Source organism: Metopolophium dirhodum, chromosome 3, assembly GCF_019925205.1.
Source record: "Metopolophium dirhodum isolate CAU chromosome 3, ASM1992520v1, whole genome shotgun sequence".
Taxonomy (NCBI): domain Eukaryota; kingdom Metazoa; phylum Arthropoda; class Insecta; order Hemiptera; family Aphididae; genus Metopolophium; species Metopolophium dirhodum.
The window spans coordinates 8235413-8260962 of record NC_083562.1 but is presented as its reverse complement, the minus strand read 5'-3'; the positions used below and the strand labels follow the sequence as shown (position 1 = coordinate 8260962).

At 33.1% G+C, this 25550-nt stretch overlaps 1 protein-coding gene across 1 annotated transcript; it reads right to left on the bottom strand.

Moving 5' to 3' along the window:
- Positions 1-8226: 8226 nt before the first annotated feature.
- Positions 8227-10792, bottom strand: LOC132941767 (fork head domain transcription factor slp1-like). Its single transcript, XM_061009925.1, has one exon. The coding sequence runs from the start codon at positions 10528-10530 to the stop codon at positions 9349-9351; it is 1182 nt and encodes a 393-aa protein (XP_060865908.1). The 5' UTR covers positions 10531-10792; the 3' UTR covers positions 8227-9348.
- Positions 10793-25550: the final 14758 nt, after the last annotated feature.

Below are 25550 nucleotides of genomic sequence, written 5' to 3'. Positions count from 1 at the left end.
AGTGGTTATACCGACAAAGTTCGCCCTTCTCCCACCCCATCTGAAAGACAAGACAATACTTAATAATTACATATTATTGAACGTCGCAGCCTATATAGTTTTTTTTTTTTTTTTTTTAATAAAACACGTAAAATAATATATGCTGACGGGCGAATACAGTGAATATAAATAGTTTCGTCGGTGCGAAATTGATGTGACGAAAACATCACTCGATCCCGGATGTACATATACGACATATATATACACAGGTATATATTATTAGACCATCCGATGATCGATTGATCGACGATATATTATAATATTAATATTGTACGTGATTATTACCCATATCATCGCTAAAGTCGTTTTACAGTACCGATAGATCAGCACAATGCGCGTTTATAATATATTGTATATACTGCTGGCTGCTGCAGTATTATGCGACGCAGTGTCATATATAATATAATATTTTGTTATCCAATATCTATTGAATTCGCCTTTTGACTTCGCCATCGGCCACACCACTGCAGCAATCACCGCCGCGACACGCCGCGACCACGTTGTATATATTTTAACGTTAATAGTGTTTTACCCCAATAATTCCCATGAGAAAACCACCCTTAAACGACCGATCACGCCCTATGTATTTATTATATAATACACATAATAGTGTAATATATAACACTGCATTTTCCGTCGTCGGTGTCCTGACAAAATTAGTGAAAACGTTTTCGCCGCGCACACGTACCTTATATACATATATATATATATATATATATATTAAATTATATATTTTGTATGAGTGTAGGGGAGAGAGACGATATACAAATCGTTTTGACGGTACTCGTACATATTATGTATTATAACGACCGAGAGGAAATCGCTCTATATATTTTACACCACGCCATGTCGGCATACACACTATGTTTGTATATTATGTTCCCCTGCCTGTTGATTCAAAAATCGAAAAAAAATCTGAATAACTTTAAAATAAAACATTCCAACAATAAACTGTGCAAGTTCCACGTAGAATATTCCATCAAACTACGTGAGATGACACCTGTAGTACGCACTCGTATAATACCTGATTGAATCGTAAAAAAATTGTGTATATACTCACCTATTTAACCTATATAGTGAATAGTGAAAGGAGTAAGTACATCATCGGTATTGTGAGTCAGTTACATCTAGATAGGTAGTAAATAATAATATATATCCATCTTTATTTGACATTAAAAAAATAATAAATACCTATATATAGTATACATAAAATATGGAAAGATTTCTGTTTTATTATTATAGTTTTCAACCGGCACTGTGGATGTTTGTAGGTAGTTAAGATTTAAACCTTGAAAACTCGGTGACATTATAAATAATATTATATAATAATATAATAGGTATGCAGAATATAAATTATAAGTAGTTGTTCGTATTATATCGTCACTACCGAAAAACCATGACAATCCCAAACGACGATAAAAAAAAACTTTTCTATACTCTTTTAACGTTTAAATATGTGCGTAATTTCAAATTGTAGCTATGGTGTTATACAAACGCCTAATATTATCTTCAATCGTGGTCGTAATAATATTTATTTCCACGACTATCAGAACACGTTGTTATTATTGCTTATGCTATAATATGTCTTTATTATAATGTATATGAGCGTAGGAGTATCGTATAACAGACTTGTGGTACGCGGACAGAGTATAATAAATAAACGTCGTTTAAAATAACATTATCCATATTAGTTTATAACATATTTAGATACGATTTAGTCGCTTTTACAGTCCGATTAGGTTTTTGTCGAAACTTTGCGTTATTAATACAATAATTATTGTACTATTATAGAGGGGTGGATTTAAAACTGTTCACAAACCAAATATTGAAAGTAAGATATAAAATTTCCGGGAGGGCGAGCTCCTCCCGCCCTCCCCGAGACAGTCACAGTTATATTATATACCTATAGAGGTGCTGTGTGAACAAGTATTATTCCCGGCGGCGAAAATGGTTTTTGTTCATGTTATATATACGTTATATTTTCTCGTTATTACGTGTAGGCATCAAAACGGTTAGATTTCAAAGAGTCGATTTTGTGTTTATTAAATCTTCGCGTGGCGTGTAAAAAACAAATTTAATTTAAAAAAATATTAACAACAATAATTATACTATATTTTGATCGATGTAATAATTATTAATGTCTGGATGTCAATCAATTGCAGTCCTACACGAGTATAATACCGACTCGGCACCAACAGCTTATAATCTAGGTAGGTAGTAGCGTATATTATTATGCCTACGCGTGAATCAGTCGCAGTGGAAGGTATAATATAGAGGTACACGTGAATGTATAGCTTAGTTGTAAATAATTATTGTAATGCGTGTTGGACGTACGAGTAAGTATAGGTGTATACTGTGAAATACGGTCGTTTATTATGTGGCACATATTTGTACAGTGGCATTATTAGTGTAATAATATTATGTGTGTACCCATATCTGCAGTAGGGTACTTACAGAAAAACGGAATGTCATGCGTCGGATGCAATATATTATTATTATTTCGTTTTTTTTTTTTTTTTTTTTATTGAATTCAGAATCTGTGTACATCTCTGTTCAACGGTAACTGTTTGTTGTGCAATAACAATAACAATATTATTATAATATATATACCGACTTAAATAACACTGCCGCTATTATGTGTTTGCGTAGGTGCCTATATATAATATTATTATATTGTGTATATAAATAAACGCAGTACAACATCACTGTTTACAAAGCGTTTATACCACATTACCACATATTACAAATAAAATAAGAAATATTACAGTAACCGTTATTATATTATGTCTTAATAATAGTCACTTATTATTATCATTGTATACGCCGGCGTATTTTTTTGGCTTCGGGAACATCATCCGACACAAGTCCGACGAACCCGAAACGTTTCGTTAATGGTATTATTATATTGTATTTATACGTCATTATACGACACTATTAACGGATGAGTTAGCAGGACACTTAAGGTTATGTTAAATCTAAAAAAAAAAAACAATTGATATGGATTTGTGTGCGACGTATTATTATTTGTCTTATATATATTTAATATACGAGTGTTTGGTGTAACAATAAGAAAAATGTGAATCTTGAGAAAGGATAAATATTACAAAACGATGTAACCTTTGCGATCGGTTTGTTTTGCACTTGTTGTAAGTTCGCGAACACCGCGGTATACGGCGGCTTTTTGCGCAGAAACAGCAGTGGATAATAATATTCCATCGTGGTTCCTGTTTAAACCTAACTATTGGTATATTTAACCATAATCAAATCAGCATTATACCACTATGAAAATTATATTTTTATAACGTGGTTATGTTTAATGTGGGCAAGTTTGTATAAATTTACGGCGAGAAAAATTTTGGTAAAAATGATATTAGGTATAAAATCGAGATGGGTATGTAATTTTTATAAATAAACAACCTCACTTTAATATTCCGCAACGCATAGAATAAATGGCATTTCATATAAAATATCGTATTTACCATTTACGTATAATATTATTATTATATTTTCGTTGACCGGCGGATGACATTATTATTATTAGGTATACACATATAGAATATATACATATACCTTTAGTAATTACCAATAATAAAGATGCATAAATATTCGTTTTTGTCACTCGTCTATAAACATATTATAGGTACATTTTTTATTTCTTGTTAAACATTAAAAAAAAAATAAAAAACATAAAGTCATCGAGTTATTAAATAACGCTTTAAAATATTCAATTATGGCATATACCTATCAAATATAATTTATTTTTTTTATTATAATTTAATTTATTAATATAACAGTTTAATAAGGATATCGCGTTATTGGTTTATTATGCAAACGCGTTTTCTTATAAGTTTATTCTTTAATAATATTTGTTTAAAAACGGAATTTTTTTTTTATTACTTATCGAGATTTTAAATTGTATTAAATAAATTACCGCACATATTTATATAAAGGATGATAATTTAGCAATTTTATTTGATGTAGCAGTTGTAAAAAAATCTTACGAGTCAGAGACGAAAAAAATCGTTCAAGTCAAACAATTTAAACTCATACAATATTATCGTTATTAAATAATTTATAAATTAATTAATTCAATTTATTTTTATGTAGTAGGAACAATACATTTAACATTTTCCAGTCTGAAACCATCGAAAACCCAAGTTATATAATATACGAATCATGAATGCACTTATGTTCCATATGTATAATACAACCACAATAATTTAGTTTAAATAAAAATATAAATATCACGGTTTATATATATTTAATTTTTTTTATTTAATAATGTGTGATACTATTAATTAGAGCATGCTATCATGTTTTGGCCCGTACACGCATTCAATTTAGTATAAAATATTATTATTATTATTATTTTATAGCTACTGTATGTATAGCGTATAGGCACATAATATATATTTTGTACGTGGAATCCGTTTGAGGCACATGCACATAATATTATTATATAACATAATATTGTGCTGTATAATACAGCAGGGTGTCTCCGTTGTTGTATCGCACGAAGATTAGGAACACGCTTTGTACATAACTGTGTAACTTCAATGTCAAATTGTCAAACTCGCATACGCGATGCGCCCCCCCGCCGAATGGGTGGGTAGATAATGTACGTATTATTATGCCCGGCGGAAAAATCCAAAAAAAAAAAAAAAAATCCGTTGCTGCGTATATAATAATTTAAAAGAACGCCTAATACGATATTAAACGAAATTGTTACGTTTATACAATATGCACCGAGTTGCATAAAAAGGTTATTACAATTTTAATGATTCGCACTAAAATGTATAAATATACATGTGTATATGTATGTGTATTATGTGTGTATTTTTATGTGTATGTGTATGTGTAAGTGTATATATAATGGACCAATCGTATGGGCTGGGGCTATACTGTATATTATTATTATAATATTATATATTCATATTAGCTCACACTATATATACATATTGATTGATTCAATGTTTATGCAACCTTGAACTTATTACCTACCTATCAATAGAAATTTGTTTGGGTTTATATAGGGTTGCCATTAAATCCTTAAGAGGACGTTACCCATAGACAAACGATTGACCATTATTTAACGGTCAACAGAAGTCGCGGCTATACCCTTTGAAATTGTTGGGTAGAGGATAGCCTACAACCTAACGAATCCTCCTCCCTAATCGTATGTAGTCTGTTTTTATAGGTATAAGGATATTTGTTAGAGGGGGCGAGGGCGCTAAAAATGATTCTTGGCACCGCAGGCGCTGATTATGCTATATATAGGCACTGGGATAGGTAAGTACCTACTAAAATCATGAAGCTTTTTATAAATGTCAATTGATACCTAAATACAATTAGGTATATATATTATATGGAAAACTATTATACATATAATGGCATGCAAATTAAACAGAAAGGCACCCAATGAAAAAAATGTGTTTTTTTTTTATAATAATAATATATTTATTCTTCCAACAATTACTAAATACAATTTAGATATATTATAAACTTAAAGAATGCGACAGAAGGATCACTTCCAAAGCCAATGGCTGTGCTGGAGGAGAGAGACTCTAAACTATATAGGATAAATTAGTTATCTTGACATTAAGTAAAAGTAGAAACTAAATCATTGTCAATGAATTATTAAAGAAAAGCTATAATTGCACGCTAAATGATTAGTTTAACAATATTATATAAGGTTAACAAGACACTTTTTATAAAATTCAAAATTATTGAAATTACTTAAATTTAAGTGTTACCTTAAGCAAAACTGTCTGAATGTGTAAGTTTTTAACCGTTGACTGTATAGTAGATTACCTATATACTTACATTATCCAAAATTATGTTATTTTAAAAAATGCACATTTTCTGAAACCGCAGCATTGATCATAAAAATATAATAGTTACCTATATATAATATATGTTATACCCTAAACCAAATGATATACGCGGTCATCATAAGAATATTATATTATGTACGTAAAAAAAAACCAAACCGTGGTTTTCCTCTTTTGTAAATGCGTATATAGGTATATTGAAGAGTTGATGACTAATGACTATATAACCTACAAATAGAGCCTTTTTGGAACACCCACAGTGTGCGCATGTCAATATTTCACTGCACGAAATCCAATTGTTGTATTATAATAATAAAGAAAATATAATAGGCACCTCTATTTAGGTATGGTACCCATCACACCAATTTATAGGTAGGCGTTATAAAGAATAAACACGGCGTAAAAAAAAAAAAAACATCATATTGTGGTTTTTCTCTCGTAAATGTATTGGCTAAACGACTACTGTACGAAATCCGATTGTTATAATGTATAATAATAACGAGAGCAAAAATACAACTTGAATTGATATATTTTTTAGGTGTAGGTAGGTACCGGATATTAATATTATTTCTCAAAGTCTACATTAACACACTTGAATCGAACCATTCGATGTGTCAAACACTCGTGCAGTGTTGTGCCCCCCCCACCCCCGCAGTGTACAAAAAAAGAAAACGTATTAGCTATATATTTTATGAGCATATGACACTACGCGTATTACGCACAAATAGGTATAATATTAGTGGTTGATCAAATAAACGATTATCCCCGAAGGTACATGATCAATCAGATGTATTCAGTAAATGATATTCATTATCTTTATACAGACTTGTGCAGGTACTTATGTACAAATATTATATATTAGGTCAATGGTTGATTATAATATACTCTTATTAAACGCATATAATGAAACCTATACACGAAATCAGTCGTGGATTGGTACGGGTACGCGGGTATACGCCGTATACCCATCAGAAGATTTTCGATTTTCGGCGTATACCCAATGTAAAATCTTATTTTACGGGTATACGCTTCCAAAATAACCAGAAAACCAAATAAAATTTAAAATTTATTTAATAGTTTATATAGGAAAAAACGTTAGTCGTATTAATGAATTTATGTATTAATGAATTATTTATCAATTGAAGTAGGTATTGAATATAAGTTATACAACAATATGCATTGTGTTTAATGTATTTTAAGACTTTAAGTTCAATTTAGTAAACCCAATATTGAATACAAAAAATCTTTGTGGGAAATTCTATAGATTGTACCTATAATAATAATGTTATTATTATTTTAATTTTTTTGACATTCGAGTTGATTTTGTTTTATTTTCTATTGTTACATTATACAAAAATTAATAAAATAATGTTAAAAACTATGTACTAATTAATAAAATAATGTCAAAAACTATGTACTAATTGAACTGCAATAACGTTATATAATATATACGATAATATAATTTGATCGTTTAGGTTACATACATATTTTATTGGTGCGTATACCCATAAATATATTTACCAATACACCACTGCACGAAATGTCCATTTTATTCGCAAATCAAATGATATTTACTGTCGTTCTTGATAATTATATCGCGTGCAGGTACATGCCGAGACGACTGTAATAATATTTTGTTATATCCCTAAATTTTATACAATACAAATACCCACCCGGAACAATAGTTGTTGTCCCGAACAACGTATGCTATTACGTTAAACAAGTTCGGTAAGATTTTTTTTTTTTTTGTTTTTTTTTTCTATAACCTCGGACGTTCGGTTCGTTTTTTCTTCTGCAACTCTATATACTTACATCACAACGAATATACACTTAACTGCAGTTCGGACTTGCCCGCGTTTATTATAATATTATATACATATGTAGGTACGCTCGCCGTAATCCGTTTGAGGGATTGGAATACGCGCGCGCGCCCATTCATTGCCAGTTAGCGTTAGTTTATCTGCGTCGAAATTTGATCTTTTTGTGTGCTCGTTGAGTGTACACACACACACACAACCGATTTCACGTACAATAATATATAGACGACGTACACACACACACACACGTAACTTTAAAATTTATTATCCGCAAACAACGGGTCAACGAAAATCTCCGTCGAATATTATTATTATTGTTGTTTTGTTCCGTTTTGTAAATTCGGACGCGTATACCTAATATTATTGGAGGTACGCGTTTCATAATATTATACTTTGTTTTATATGTATTTTTAATACCAACGACGCCTCGCGTTATTTTATGAGTTAAAGAAAAAAAAAATAGTAAATAGTAAATAAATACATCCAGTTCGTTTATCGTAATAAAATATCGTTTATTATATTAATATTAATAATAATATATAGGTATATATAGGTACCTATATTATAACGACAACAATTAAATAAAAATAATATACAATAATAATATAGGTATGAGTATACACATGATAATAATATTCATAAAGAATAATTATTATATTACAACATAATATAATAACCGAGTATAGCTGAGTACATAATATAAAATATATATAAACACTATTATTATTCATATTTTTTTTAACGATGCCATCGAACAAACGAACTTGCAAACGTGTAACATCATCATAATAATAATATTATTATTATATTTATTCAACAATCGAAATGCACTTATTTCCTAAAACATAATATATAATATATAGGTAGGTTTACTGTATATCTAGATAGTATATAATAGGTATATTATAGTTGGGTCTTATATGATACACATATATTATAATTATTTTAAGGCACTTGTGACATGCTTATTATAAATATAAATACGTAATAATAATATAGAACTATATACATAATATTATATATATATATAGGAAACATATTTATAAGCATCACGCAAACCCTATATCTTTGTATTTTAATATATAAATATATAACATAACGTACCTAAATGTACTCGCGTATACGTATATATATATAGGACCGATCTCGTGTGACTAGAACATAGACACATAACATAATATAATAACACATAATACATAACATTATACAATATTTATACCGTGTAAAGTGTAGAAGTATAAACAATATTCAAAACGCAAATTTGAGAAACTATATCAATACTCAACCGTCTGCAGCCGTGGTGATGTATTATTTTTACGAGTCGAACGAAATAAATTGTCACACATTGACTTATATATATACCTCCACACAATACATGGTACATATAATATTATTATATTATATTGTACGTGTATACGTCGTAATTATAATATTATGTACACAATGATAATAATATAATAGTTTATTTTCGAGAGATCAACACTGTATATATAATACGAAACGAAAAATAAAATAGTGTACCTAGCACAGGACTCAAAATCGCCGAAGCAGCGTAAAAATTGCATTCACAATTATATATCATTATGTACATGTATGTGTGCAAAACACTCATAGGGTAACTTTGAAAAAAAAATTCATTTTTCTCGCTTACATCGCGTCTACTACTGCTGCTGCAGATGATGATGGTGTCTGTTCATGGTGGCCTGGAGCAGGGCGCCGGCGGCCGCGGGGTGTATGACGGCCGTGGGCCTCCTGGGCGGCACCTGCAGGGTGGGCCTGAGCAGCTGACTGATCGAGTAACCCGCGGAGGTGGCGGGCGGTGACGGCGACGGCCGCTGCTGCTGCTGCTGCTGCTGTTGGTACGCGCCGGTGGACTGTGGCCAGAAGTACTGGTGCAGGTAGTCGAAGCCGGCCGCGGCGGCTGCGGCGGACGGGTAGTCGGCCACGCCGGGCCAGCCGGCCGCGCCGGCCGCAGGATGGTGTGGCGGTCCGCCGCGGTGATGGTAGAAGGCGGCGGCGGCGGCAGCGGCTGCGGCGGCCGCGTGGTGGTGATGGTGATGGTGATGCGACTGTGGCATGACCACGCTGTGCGGCGGCATCGGTGGACGGTACGCGATGCGGTGCCGGGACGATTGCGTGGACCGGCGGCGCAGCTTGCCGGTGGTGCCGCCGATGTACACATCGCTGCTGTTTGGGTCGATCATCCAGTAGTTTCCTTTGCCCGGGTCGTCGAAGCTCCGCGGTATCTTGACGAAACACTTGTTCAGCGACAGGTTGTGCCGGATGCTGTTCTGCCATGCGGGCGTGTTCATCCGGTAGAACGGGAACTTGTTCATGATGTATTCGTAGATGCCGCTGAGCGTGAGCCGCTTCTGCGGGCTTTCCGATATGGCCATCATTATCAGAGCGTTGTAACTGTAATTGGGTTTCTTGTTTTTGTCGTCGACTGGCGTCGGTGTGGTGGTCGCATCGTCCTTGTTCTTGCTGGCACCGTCCCGCTGCGGTGACTTGTCACCCTTGGGCAGGTCATCGTCGTCTTCCTCTTTGATTTCGGTCGTGGACGGTGACGGAGGATGCGGACGCCTGTTGTGGTGATGGCGGTGATGGCGGTGCGTGTCACCGGGCGTCGTCGGCGGCGAAGGGCTGCCACCCGGCCGCGTGCTGTAGTCGACCGGGGCGCACAGACAATCGTCGCCACTACAGTCGCTGGCCTCGCTGCCGGTGGTGAACGACCGGGATGTCGACGGTCCGGGGCTCTTGCAGTCCCGTTCGTCGTCCACATCCAGACGGCCCAATATGTGGTTGATGGTGAAACTGGGTCCGTTCAGCGATTTGGTCACCATTGTTGGAGAATGGGAGTGAAACAACACGAAATCACAAATATAACTTGAGCGAGTCGATAGAAAATATAAAACGATAATGACGATCGGCGGATAGTGTCATGTGCGCGCACGCGATCAGAGCGGCGGCGTCGAGCAAACACGGTACGGACCAAAACGACGTTATGGTTTGGAAATAAAATAATTCGTGCGATGCGAAGGGCGCGCGTGCGAACGGAACGTGCAGTGTCAGAAGACTGATCGTCGTCGGTGATGTGGTCGCCGCTGTGCCGAAGCGCGCAATCCCGGCGGCGGCGGCGGCTGCGGCTACGCCCGCCCGCCCCCGACCAATGGCAGCGGAGCCACGCCCAGCGTCGTCGGCCGCGGTGGTGCGTCGCTCGGCGCTGCCGTCGCCCGGACACCATTTGTCGCAGCTGCGCCCCCTTTTTCAGCGGTGCGTATTGTATTATATCGCGTATTATTGTATATTATTATTATTATTATTGTCATTCGTATTGTGTTTATTATTATTATTATTATCCCCACTACTTTTTTTTATATGTTTTCTGTTTTTTTTTTAACTGCTCGCCCGCTCGCCCTCTCACCCCGTACTTACACGCGCACACACATACGCAAAATATTAATATATTGACGAATGTTGTTATGCCAATATTGACACGGATATGTGTCAGTGTGTGAGGCCCCCGCTCATATTAAAATGCGGACTTGGGGAGGGTTTATAATAATATTTGTATATATATATATAATATATGCGCGCCGTTTTTACCTATGTACAATAATATGCTACTGAAGAAGACTAGCTCTACGGTATGATATATATTATATTAGGTATATGATTATAGTATTATACTTATTCATAATTTTTATTCTCTTTTTCCGCGGTGGTCCTGTTTGGGAAGTTTCCGGCTAAAAAGGTCTAGACTGTGAATATGGGCAAACTATATAGCAGGTAATGTTCTTGTATCTGCAGCATATTTCAACGACGAAATCTTCAGTGCTCCTCGAGGATTTAGCCCATCGCCTTATCAGTCATATATAATAATAATTAGGTACATATATAACAAGAAACAACCCTTTACTGTTATTTTACCTGTATTATATATTATATTATACCTGTACCTATAGAAAATTACATGTGATGCGGTGTGCTGATATTAATTATATAGGTATATATAGATGATCTATTATATACTTACTATAAAAATAATATAATATAATATCTTGTTTCTGATATACCTATATTGCCATATTTATGCAATTTTTAGCGCTGCCTTATATGTACCTAAGTATTAATGGAACATCTATATACACACAATATATCGGTAATACATATAAATTTTTCGAAATTTAATGAACTCAAATGCGTTTATTATTTGTATAGATGATTTCTGCTCTTATGCAATAATTATAAATAAATTTAGGTTAGCTTATAATGTATTAATGCCTATCAAAAATTAGGCACCTATCAAAGAATGTTCAAAACGTTGGAGTGATTCGATAAATGTAATCTATTTTACATATTTAAACTCAAAATAACTGCAACCGCAAAAATGCGTAGTATACCTACCTATATTGTATGCTCGTAACTCGTACATAAATAATAAACATGACTCACTATCCGTTTTTTATTTTTATTTTGTAAATTTCTCGATCAAGACGAGCATATAGGTACGTCAAGTGTACAACATATTTCGTAGTAATGTGATGTTCTTATATAAGCACGCATCTATATGTATAATTACCACGCATGATTATAACTTGTTATTTTCACTGCACGCTTTGCAGTAAATAATATATAATATATATTATATTATACTGGAAAGCCAAATAATACATCATTCATCGAAGTTTCGATATGCACTGCAGACGAATATATACATTACCCGCGGGTCGCTGTAAAGAAAAACAGAGTCCTAGCTATTATATATATATATTATATATATTGATAAACTGTATTAATATATAGGTATACAACATTCGGACGTTCTGATATAGTTTCGTCGTAGAAACTGCTTCGTGTTGAAAAGTCAGTCACCGGTTTATATGTATAAATTGTTAGGTTTGCGTAAGTCTTAATAAGCTTTAATAGGAGCGGGTGGGTGGGCATATATATAGAGTTAAGTATAATATAGTAGTATATAGCTAATATTTGCATATATATTTTTTGAATATGTTTAGTAGGTAGGTATATACCCGCGTATATAAAATATTGCAAAAAAAACCTTTGAAGTGCTTGAAGTGTATAAAAAAAAAATATAAATACCTATAATTCTATAAAAATGTTACCTGTATACTGCGTATATAAATAAGAGGTGTAGACATATATAACTATATAGCTACATTTATTTTTATATCAAACATTTATCTGAAATCATATTAAGTAGGTATATAATATTATATATAGGTTACATATATATAGGCTATATAAACGGCTAATAAAATTCATCTGTGCGAATAAAATCATATTCAATATACGCATATATTATAATATATTATATATTGTTACATACGCCTATATATAGGGCCGGCAGCAAATACGACACGATTTCCGCGACGTGTTAACGCGTTTATTACATTTTTTATTTTTATCTTTTCCTTCATTTTTATATGGTGTCACACTTTTGGAAATTCGTACGGATTCGCGATCGTATACCATTACAGAACATCTCATGTATGTACACGTCATATATTATATTATGTACAATGGCAACGCGCGCGCGTAATAAACCCTCGACTGCGGGCACGAGAACTGCACATCGTATAATGTCGTATTATATATATATAACCGTAAACCATACATATATATATATATATATATATAGGTGTATAATAATAATGATACGGTCACATTGAGTGTAATACATGATAATATAATACGCGCACACCGCAGCGGCGGTATTTTTAAAACGAATAAAATAAAAGTATAAAAAAAAAATATATATATATCTCACTAGCAGATGTTCGATGCAGTTTGTCGATAAATAATTCGGTGTCACTTTGCGTGTTAGGCGGCCCAAAGAACCGTATACAGTGAGTGTGTACGTGTACAGTCGTCGTGTATACTACTATACTGCACACTGTGCGAGGTTAATATTCTGGAAAAAGGAGAGAGAGAGAGAGAGACAGAAAAAAGTGTCTACAAAAACTTGGGGACAATGTGCAGCATATATACCGTATATACGAACCGCCACCGAGCCACCGTCGTCGGATTTGTCGGTGCAGTACGTATAACTCGTTAAAGGAGATATTTTTTTAAATTTCATACAAGACTCTTTATAATATATACCTATGTATAGTATAGGTATATAAAAATATATAACACCGTCACGGTATATTATATTGCGTACTATACCAGCTACCTATATATTATACTATACTATATATTATACGTACCTATACGTTAAATTTTACGTTTGGAATTTTTATCGACGCGTTTAAAATAATATGATGATACAAGCATAATAGTTGTATATAGTGTCGTCACTACAATAATTCTTTTCATATTTATGACATAAAGTATAGTATAGGTTAAGGGTAGTATAAATTAATGTAGAAGACGTTCGTAAAACGTATAAATCGCGATCTAAACTCCCATATTACTTGTATGAGTCTATACACAAAAATATACGCGGTCCTAACTGGCCATCGATATATTTTACTAAAATATTGAATCGAATATTATTATATTATGTTAGGCGGTGCTGCACCCGTATACATACAATAAAACAAACTATATTTATGAAAATAGGTCCGAATAAGTAGGTCGCGTAGTACGTCATATTATATACTTTTTAACTATAGTAAATAATGTATTATTCAATGTAGCTGGCGTATTATAGATTTCCAGACGCTTTGCAAAAAAAAGGATAAAAATTGTAAATTGCGTGATTGTTATTTATTAACTATTACCATTTCCTATACTCATATAGTGACAATTGCTGACCTATGTATCGTATTTCAATAATTGTATAGTTGGTAAATATATATACCTAATATTATGTTATCTGAGCGGTAAATCTGCAATAGGCCTGTGAACTAGAAATAATTTGACATATTATAGATACATAAAGTAAGAATATTATCATCCTATATATATTCGTTACAAACAGATCGCAACTGGCTGTATTATATTAACAAGTATACCTATATCTAAATATATCTACATTTATACACCGGCTGCAAACACGCGGATTCATTCATAAAATAAATATGGTAAGGTAGTTATTGAACCTATGTAGTATATAATATATAGTTATTTAAATCTCACGAGTGTCGAAAGAAACGTAAAAAACGTATTTCCCCAAGATTCGATATAAGTCCACGATAATATAATATTACCTATAAATCGTAAAAAGTAATATCATCCAAATAAACTTGTACACAATAAAATATAAACACCTAAACTATAATAATGTACCTACATAATATTTTTATTTTTTTTATAATTTCTAGTGCGACAGCCGACGTCCGACGCACATGTATAATTTATCATGTATATGTAAGTATGTACCTACGTATTCTTGATCTAGCAAATCAGAGTGGTCAGACTCGGTGTGGTAGGTATATATATTATATCTATACATTTACAACATACCAATATACCATATTGATATATTATATTGTCATTATGCATTATAGGTAGGAATATTATACGTGCGTGGAAACCGAATAGAATATACCTACGATTATAACGATATAGAAATATTAGTAGTCACATAATATCCATAGCATAATATATTCATCACATTATTGACGTTATAGGTATGATAATATTAAATGTCCGTGAACGATGATTACCGATATGCAAATTTTGCGCGGTAAATATTCAATTATAAAATCAACGGAGCGAAACATTTATTGAGCTATAATTATAATATGTATATAAATATTAAACACAATATATATGTTTACCCTTCAACTGCGTGCGTACATGATATACACTCGTCTTGTATGTGTAAATTATCGTTATAATTCTGTAGGTTCTTATATAATATAGTTCTGTACATATAAATAGGTAATATAATATTTATTCGTTTTGTTTTGAAAACAATATCGTGCTTATACATCGGGTATATATATAGGTACCTCATATATCTACCGTATATTATTATATTCCACGGAGGGATATTTTTTTCCCGTCTCTATGATATAATAATAATATTATATAGTAATAAATAATAATTAACGATTGTGTACGAAAACATTATATTATATTGTCATGACTAATCGTCCGGTTTGCGGGTAAATACTTTTAAATAACGCTGCAGTAAATGCGGTTATAACGACTAATTTATCGTAGTTTCGTCGATATAATAATAATATAATATCACATAATTTTACTATTAACTATTTTATTTTATTATAATACCAATTTGTATTGTGTCTGCTGTACACGGATATATTATATTATACGTTTACGTACGGTTACCGCAGTATGGGTACCGCTTTATACCATATAATGGCTATTATACCCATTATACCTATTAGAGCGTGTGAATATTTCCGATCTTAACGAGTGTAATAATAATATGTTTATGTAGGCACACAATCATTCGATATTTTTATTTATAATTACTTAATACAGTAATTATTATTGTCGTTCCGGTTCGTTTAACGATCGCCCAAATACTCGGAAAATATTATACTCGTGTGCAAGTAGTAAAATTGTATTTTCTCACGCACTGGCTGAATCAGCTACATATTACTATATAAATATAATATTATGTAGGTATTACGTTTTCCAGGTAAATAATTTATCATCAAATTTTTCCATCCGTGTGAAATTAAAATCTCAGCTGCATCTTTACGTAGGTTTGGCCATTAACATTTACCACAATGTTATAAACATCCCGATTTTAGTCTATGACGAAAGTATATTAGGTAGGCATTATACAAAATATTAATGTTCCAGTGTGTATACAGTACAGTGACATGTATTTTACAAAACTTGTTTAATAAATGAACACATATATGCGTTGTAGTAGGTAGGTGTTAGAATTAATGTTTTTTCACGGAACGAACTTACCTGCGATTTAAAAAAGATATTTTTTTTTAATCTTCATCAGTCATTTATTATAATTTTAATATTATTTAGTTATTTGCTACCTTACCAGCAAACATCTCTGAATTTACCATTAAGCACTTAAGTGCACCCATATAATAGGTATTATTAATTTCGAAAAACGGACCGACAGTCGGGTCACGGATTTTATGGTAAATATAATATTTCTAAACGTAAACAAAAATCTACATCGACCCGTCTCGTGTGTAAGAAGTTTTCTCCGAAACACCACAACGAGCTGCAGAAACGACATATTATTTACAATATCCATCTGACACATGACCTTGTATTCCATTTATCTCGATAATTAATGTCATATATTAAATAATATACCTAAACAGACTTTATATAGGTACTTAAAGGCAAAACGGTGAGGAACGCGAGATAATTATTGTTCTCCTCACAAAATTCTGCAGCTGACTACATGCAGGTATAAATTTCCGGTTCATATAATACCGCCATGTTCCAAAACGGAAAAAAATCTAAAAAAATGTGTTCATTATTTTTACACCAGTGCAATAGTAATACGCGGTGGACCTGCATATATAATATATTATAGTATTTATTATTGTTGTAACCACGCGCGTTTAACAGGTACCTCTTACCTATACATAGTAGCTATCTACTGTCACGTGCATGTATATAATGATAATGTGTTGTTGTAACCTTATGTCGGCTGTCACCAGAGTACCAACCAGTGTATATAATGTGTATAAATCTACGGTCATTCGGCCGCGGTTATTCATTATTATTTATTGCCTTGGCGACTGCGGAGTTTTTATTATTATTATTATGTTAGCGAATATTCTTGTCCGACGTTCTTGCGGCTCAGCGTGCCATTTCTTCGTTTTCACCAAACCTTACCCCTCCTGCAGCCGTCATCTCATCCCTTGCGTATACCCCGCCGGCCAATTGCTTCTCCTCTTCTCATTATGGATAATATTCAGCTGCCGGGAGCAGCACACACGATAATCGATCGCATAATAATAATAATAATAATTGTCACGCGCGAAGTACAAAACGATAAATTACCTGAGGATATTTTTCACCGTTGCCGCCGCGTCAGATTGCCATCGTCCCGTCGCCGGGTCGCCGCCAACTGCAGTCGTCGCGTGCAGTGCGCCGAGCAGATCGCATCAGACATAGGTACCTCACACTTATTATATAGGTACCTATATGCCTGCCTATTACCCGAATACACAACATATGGAGGTATAATAATATTATATTGTTTTTGGGTACGAATACGCGTGATTACGGTCTTGTTTACGTGACGCGTGTATCCCGCAAGATCGAACCTATAAACGAAACGATTTTACGCATATTATGCGTATTACAGATATAGGCGTGTACAACAAGTAGTTAATGTAGCTAAATTATTGAGTTGGATAAATAATTTGATAATGAAAAAAAAATACCGCTGCAGAGAAACAATTTTACTGTAACCGAATTGTTCTACAATACGCGTGAACACTTTGATGCACATCAAAGATGTATCGGCTCGAACTATAGGTATATAATATATAGGCTATGATATAAATTATGATATAATTATAGGTATCTCTATACACTCGTCTCATCATCTGTATTCATCGGCATCTAATTGATTGTTCCCACCTGTATTATAATTATTATACCCTTCAATACGATATTTATATAGTTTGACAACCGTAATATAATAAATTAGCTTATTACATAATATGACTATTGAATTAAGGAATCACTCATCTGCACAATTATACCTATCTGTTTACACCTCGTGAGTTATATATATATATATATATATATATATATATATATATGGAACGTATTCGTATAATCGTATTATAATTTATTACCAAATTAAATAAAAATGATAAGCTATGCAACTATCATAGTTTATTATGATGACATCAATTCGACGCAATAACAATATACGTACGAACTACGCGAGTGCATAATATTATAATACGGCCTGATCATTCACAGACTACAAGTCACAATATTAATATTAATTGTAAGTTATACAATATAATAGTTGTACATTATAGAAACTATAATATATAATATTTAGTGTTTATTTTGTTTCTATAGAACCTATTTCAAGCATTTTTTAAATGATTTGTCATTGCGATGGGCAACGGATAAACCGCAAAACTATAACAAATTGCGCATTATTTTACCGTCTACTGTACAATATTTTGTAACCCGATTTCAATACGAACTGTTTTAATAGCACTTAAACTCATTGCAGTTAGTATTATAATATCATAGTTGTTGTAGTATATAAGTAGATTTTATAAGGGCATAGGTAATATATAAGTATACTTCTACAACGTTTGACGTATATTATATAGTAATTTCCGATTCTATCGCAGTCATAAATACCGATTACTTCCCAGACAGAAATGTTTTGATTAATAACATTATTATAACATTGTAATAACGGATAATATTAGTATAACGTCATTATAATATTATTATTATTATATCATTATCATTACAAAATGCTGTCTGGGCACGCTGTCCAAGCCGCGGCTATATAGTCGCAATAACGGCCGGCCGCAACGACTGGTCTGCCGTGCGGAACAGCATTATAATATATATAGCCGCTGCGGCTGGCGACCGTGCTGGTCCGCAGTATGGTCCGCGGCTTGGACGCCGTTCCTGTTGTTGTACGGTTTACTCTCGACTATCCGCTGTCTTCCACGGAATCGTCTCGTATCGTATCTTACTGGAGGAGAGAATGTTGACGGAGAAAACATTAGTGAGTGGATAAATTGTGATGCCAATGGTCCAGGATTTGAGCGTGATGAACAAATAGTAAGTGGAGCATTAGGTGCAGTTTCGGAAAGTGAAGGTGAAGAAGAAGAAAACGACGAAGTAAATGAAGTAAAGCAAGTGAGCCACGAAGCAGCTCTAAAACGGGATAGACGGGATCATTAAATATCTACAGAAGAACAAGACGACACAACTCTGTGCGACAAAATGTTATTAAAAAAACTTCAATCACAAGTTATAAAAAGAAGAGTTTTCAAACGAAGAAACAACGACTTGTGACTGATTTTTTTGCACATAAATAATTTATAATTTTTATTAATTTTTCATTATACACGTACATACATTCATTGTACATACATGTGTATCTTTTTTAATAATACAATATTATGTAATAATAATTTTCAATTTCAATTTCCAATTTAGTTTTTACTATAAAATTTAATTTTGCGGATTATCCGCGGAATTCGTTTATCCGCGGATGTCCTGCCACCCTATTCCACGGATAATCGGGAGTAAACTGTATATTCTTTTTTTTTCCAGTTCAAAAAACAATGAACGGGCGGGAACTGTTTACCACGGTTATTATACTGCCATCCGCCAAATATATATTATATTAAGTATATATTTTAAAGGTAGTAATCATAATAAAAAAAATCGTAGTTTTGCGAATTCGTTTATCATAATAATATCATATAACAATAATAATTAATAATATATTGTAATTTACCATTGTTATTGTTTTCTGTTTATTAATTTCGTAACACTTTATAGCGCCATACGACAACGCTGTCAATGTCATATACATAATATGATATACAAAATAATATATAATTCAGTGTAACCTGTGAATACTATGTATTTAGGTTACCGTTACCCACGCGTCGTATGTATATAATATCTAAATAATTAAAATCCCATTCGGTTATGCGGGAAACAATCGGTCGATTAATTTCTAACGTTGACCTAATTTGAAACCTGCAACTATATAGTCAATCATTTTTATCGTGCACCCATGTAGAACAAAATGTTCGCTTCGAGACAATGCCAATATTAATTTATATTACATTAAAGTGTATAATAGATTTGGTTTTTGTATATTATTATACGTGTGTACAATTTACAATAGGGCTGCTTGTAAGCCTGTTTGGCATTTAGGCGCCAAGTTCACAACAGTACCTAAATAAAATGTTGATATGCAATTAAATCGAAAAAAATGAACGAGTGGCATTTTTATACAGCCATCGCATACACAGCACACAAAATTGAGATTATCTGATATACCCATATTATGTTATATATATAACTGAGCGTTTTCGTACGGTTCGCGTACAGTTATATCAGGCTAGATCTGTCATCGAACGGGTAAAAACTCATTTGATTCAATTAAAAAGGTATCATACCGTGTGGGAACAAAATATATTAAAACAAATAACAGTAATAGGTATAGTATATTATAATAGTTGCATATATCGTGTTAAATCAATTTTTTACTTTATATTTGATCGGCTTGGAGCCTATAGAGGTGCAGGTCACACGTGACGTCTCACATTTGGCTTTTTACAATATATTTATTATACATACTTATATAATATAATATTAATATTTTTATTCCTCGTATAATATACTGCTACAGGGTTGTATAGCTTACATTATGACCCACATATTGGTCTCATATTATATTAATTTATACACTTCAGTTTTTTTTTATAAGATATCATTTACTTGCCATCAATGACATACTAAATTGGTAAAAGTTTTAAAATAAAATTTATTTGTTTCATAAAGGTTGTCTGGAATGTGCGAGTTGGTTTCTGACCTCTGCAGAAATGTTCACATAGTGGATTATAATGCATTAATGTGCTGTTTGACTATAATTTGTAAATTGCATGTCAGGCGTAATGGAGGTTGTCTTTTACATGTAAGATTCTCGTGCAGTCACTAACAGTGTAACTATTATTATTATATATTATTACCTATTGTTAGCGTAAAATATTTTACATTGTGCAGTGTATATTATACTATTACGATTTATATTATTAGGTATTATATAGGTTTCTGGTTCATTCTTTTATAAATAATAAGTCATTTTCTTGGTAAATATATGCTTGATTTTGAAGCATATTTTTTATAAAACCTTCGAGTAAACAACAAAACATATTTGAAAAAAAAAATGTATATTTTACTATTTTCTATGTTGATTTATGGATTATACGTACCTAAGTAGTATTACAACGAGGGTACCCTTAAAAAATGCTGATGCACAACGCTATATAGCTGCTTATCTAATCTTAAAATACTCACCCACCAATATAAGGTGTTGGGTATAAAGCCTGTAATTAACAACTGCAGAATCGACATTTTAAAACATCTAAACCCTCAGAAAAATATTCGGCTTCGCGAGGTTAAAATTAAAAAACGTATGATGACGATAATATTTTAAAAAAGTAACAAAAAATATGGTAAAAAATAACCTACATGATGTGTTCGAATACCTATACATATTATTATTATACGAATGTCCACAGTGATTAAAACATTAAACCGTCTACGTGTTTAGTAAAGAATCACACTATGTGGGTGTATACGATTCTAATGCCATGCGCAATATTGGTAAATATACAGGTACCTTATAGCACCTCCGATGTGTACGCGGGCGCGTGTTTATGTGTCGCGGGCGTGTGTACCTATATAATGTAATATTATCATATAATATCGTAACCGTCGACGGCGGCCATAGTAGCTGCTGCAGCCGGTCGTTTACGTTATTATATATTATTATATTTTTCGAAAGAGATATTGTAATACGTATAAATATAATGTTATGTACGCGGCTGTCGTGATGTCGGCGCGCGACCGCACACAAAAGAGAGGACCCCGAAAACCGACTTCTGCCGCCGCCGCCGAGGAAACCGCTCTCGGCCGGCCGCAGTCAATCAGCAGCGTGTTTCGGGTGCGGCGTCGCACACGTTATGACGATTATTATATTATATTATATTCTGCCACCGCCGCCACCATTCGCGCGGTTCGGATCATATATTGTGTTTTCGGTATACAATATAATATATATATATTTTTCTGAATATAATATAATATATAATATAAATGTACAACCCTCGTACCTGTATATATAATATGATAATATTATAATGCTATAATATGATGTCGAAACGTTTCGACCGCGCGGCGCACGCACACACAAACACTGCGCGGGAGTGTTTTGATACGTCGGAGGGAAAAAAAAAACCTCCAGAAGTCAATTTATTATGTCGTGCCCGAAAAATGCGCTTGCGGATTCCTCGGAACGCCGTCGCGTTATGTGTCTCATATTATTATTATTATTATTATATGTATACGTTTGGTGGTGGCGGCGGCGGCGTCGGTGTACTACAGTCGTTGTTTTCGTTGCACACGCCCCCGTCAGCGCCCGAGATTGTGATGGGGGTGCCGGGGTTGTCAAAGAGGAAAAAAAAATGCCACGCGGTCCGAAAGAACAACATAATCGCATAAATATAATAATAATAATAATAATATATACAGCATAATACCGTATGCGCGTACATGTGTACGATGTGTGTAGGTATATATATATATATATGTGAATGTATACCGCGGATACCGAGAACCGCAGAAAAGAACGCGCCAAAGGCGGCGAGCCACATGTTTCGGCTACCGCGCGATCAAGACGTCGTCGTCGTCGTCGGCCCCGGGGGAGATACGCATTCGTATAATATATATTTATTACTATTATTATTATTATTCCGCATATAATATAAAAATATACAATATTACATTGTATCATTATTGTGTGTTGGCCATCGCGTATAATAGGTGCGTCCGATCATAACGTGTTATAGGAGGTATATATGACGTATACTATGATGTGCGCGTGCGTATTATAATAATAGACCGCGTACACTATAATGTGTGATATGTTATTATACACGACATGTGGACACGCCGGAACTAAACATATATATACATATAGAATTGTATACTATTTAGGCAGTACTACTTACCTTTAAAAATATGTGTACTTCCGGTGCCGGGAAATAAAAAAGAATAATCCGCGAGTGCTATAAGAGGTGTTGGCGATATATTAATATTATAGTGCTGCTGCAGCCGGCAGGTAAATAATATAATATAATATTATGTTTTATGATCGGTTAATCCTCGGAAACGCGTATTACTGACCGTTGGCCGAAGGTATAATACATAATAGGCACCTATATAATAGTACCTACTGAAATATGCCGTTTTATAAATGAATACAGGAGAACCCGAGTACAGGACAGTGTTTTATAAAATAGTCATAGGTAGACTCTGTTAGAGGTGGACCCGTCATTCAGACTTGTACCCGCAACCTGCTACAAGGCAATTATCGGGCCCGAGGCCTCAACTGCAGGTTATACAGCTATATTATAATATAAGCAACATATATCGCGGTCAAAACAACGTTCGTGGAGGAGAGGGATTGGCGATAGCCGATAAATGTATCGGATTTCATAATTCATGTCATTTCGAGAAAAACTTACTCGTCGAAATTTTTCTAATAATTCCATACGAAAATTGGAGAAAAAAACCCGAGTCACAAAACGATCTAATCGCGTGGCAATACAATCAAAGCGATTTTACATTGATATTATATACTTACGGCGAGCCCGCGTGTGAATTCGACGCTTTATCGTGGCTTTTTGCAAACAGATTTTCGCAATTGTATAGAAAAACATAGGACGAGAAAGAAATCTTCTCTATGAACTATACGTCTATACAGTTTCACATGCTCAAAAAGAAGACAAATCATTTGTGTATACAATCGTTGCGGATATTTTTTCAAGATGATTATGACTTGGCATATTAGGTATTATGTTATTATTAATAATATTTTTATTGTTGTTAAAATATTTTTCTTTAAATTCTATTCCATTGAGAATATTTTATAATAATAAATACCTATTTTAAACCTTTCATAAATGTTTATATTTACACATAACATATAAATAATACGACTGATATTTTTAGGTTAGGTAAGGGCTGTAGTCTATTATAGAGCTATTAGCTTCATTAAAATTTTATAATAGGATTGGTGGTGCTCTCTAGTGGTTAATTTAAATTACAACAAATCGTTATACTTAAATCGAAATCTAAACATTTCCAACCAAGTGAGACGAGGATTACATTTTTTAGCTCTGCTTATACGTATGTTTTTAGTACCTACTTACTGGGTAATAGAAATTATAATGTAGACATTATTGGTTTTTTTTTAAATGAATATGGAAATATTTTTTTCAATTTTAATCCATTATTTTTTATTTTATCTCACTATTTTATAATCATAGGTACCTATATAAGTTTGAAAACGTTGAATGTTGACAAACGCGAGTTAATAAGTGTTTATTTATTATCGTGGTCTATAATAACGGCGAGAAAGGAATATATTTACCGGATTTACAGTTTTACCGAGAATGTACCTTTAATTGTTTACTCCGAATATTTCTTAGAGGGTCGTGTCGATAGATATATTAGCCTCGGAATTTGTTCTAAGGGTGGTAAATGATAATAAATATACTGGCCCCGACGGCTCTGTTGTAGACCGAAGTGATGTCGTGTCTATAATATAACGGTTGACAAAAACCATAATTCATATGGTATCTTTATGGGTTATTTAAGGAAAACATTTTTTTCTCATAAACAATTTTGGTTATTAGTAATATTTTTGTTTATTTTGAAAATGTCTTCAAACCGTTAGAATTTTATGGACGTGTAATGTGGAGGAACACTAACATAATATTATAAACTAATAAATAATAACGAATATAATATTGAAGATTTTTGCTATAGTTAACCTCTGACGATTTTAAATTTTTAAATATTATATTATAGTATACCTATTATAGTTTACGTGTTTTATTGGTAAATATATATATATATATCAATAGGTATAATATAATAACCATCAAACTAATTATTAAACTGATCCATTGAAGTTGTTAAAAGATATAGATAATGTACCTTATTATAATATAGGTAGGTACTATCAAATACATGGTCATGTGTGGTATAGCTGGTGATGAAGGTACCTACGTATTAATGAATTATTTACTATTGTTATTGATATTGATGAGATAGTAAATTAATTTTATCTCAAAATATATTCAATTTTTTTGCTTTAAATTGATTTCATTTTAATTAACATTTTTTATTT

Coding starts and splice junctions, on each gene's coding strand:
- LOC132941767 (XM_061009925.1), bottom strand. CDS start 10,530: ATGGTGACCAAATCGCTGAACGGACCCAGTTTCACCATCAACCACATA.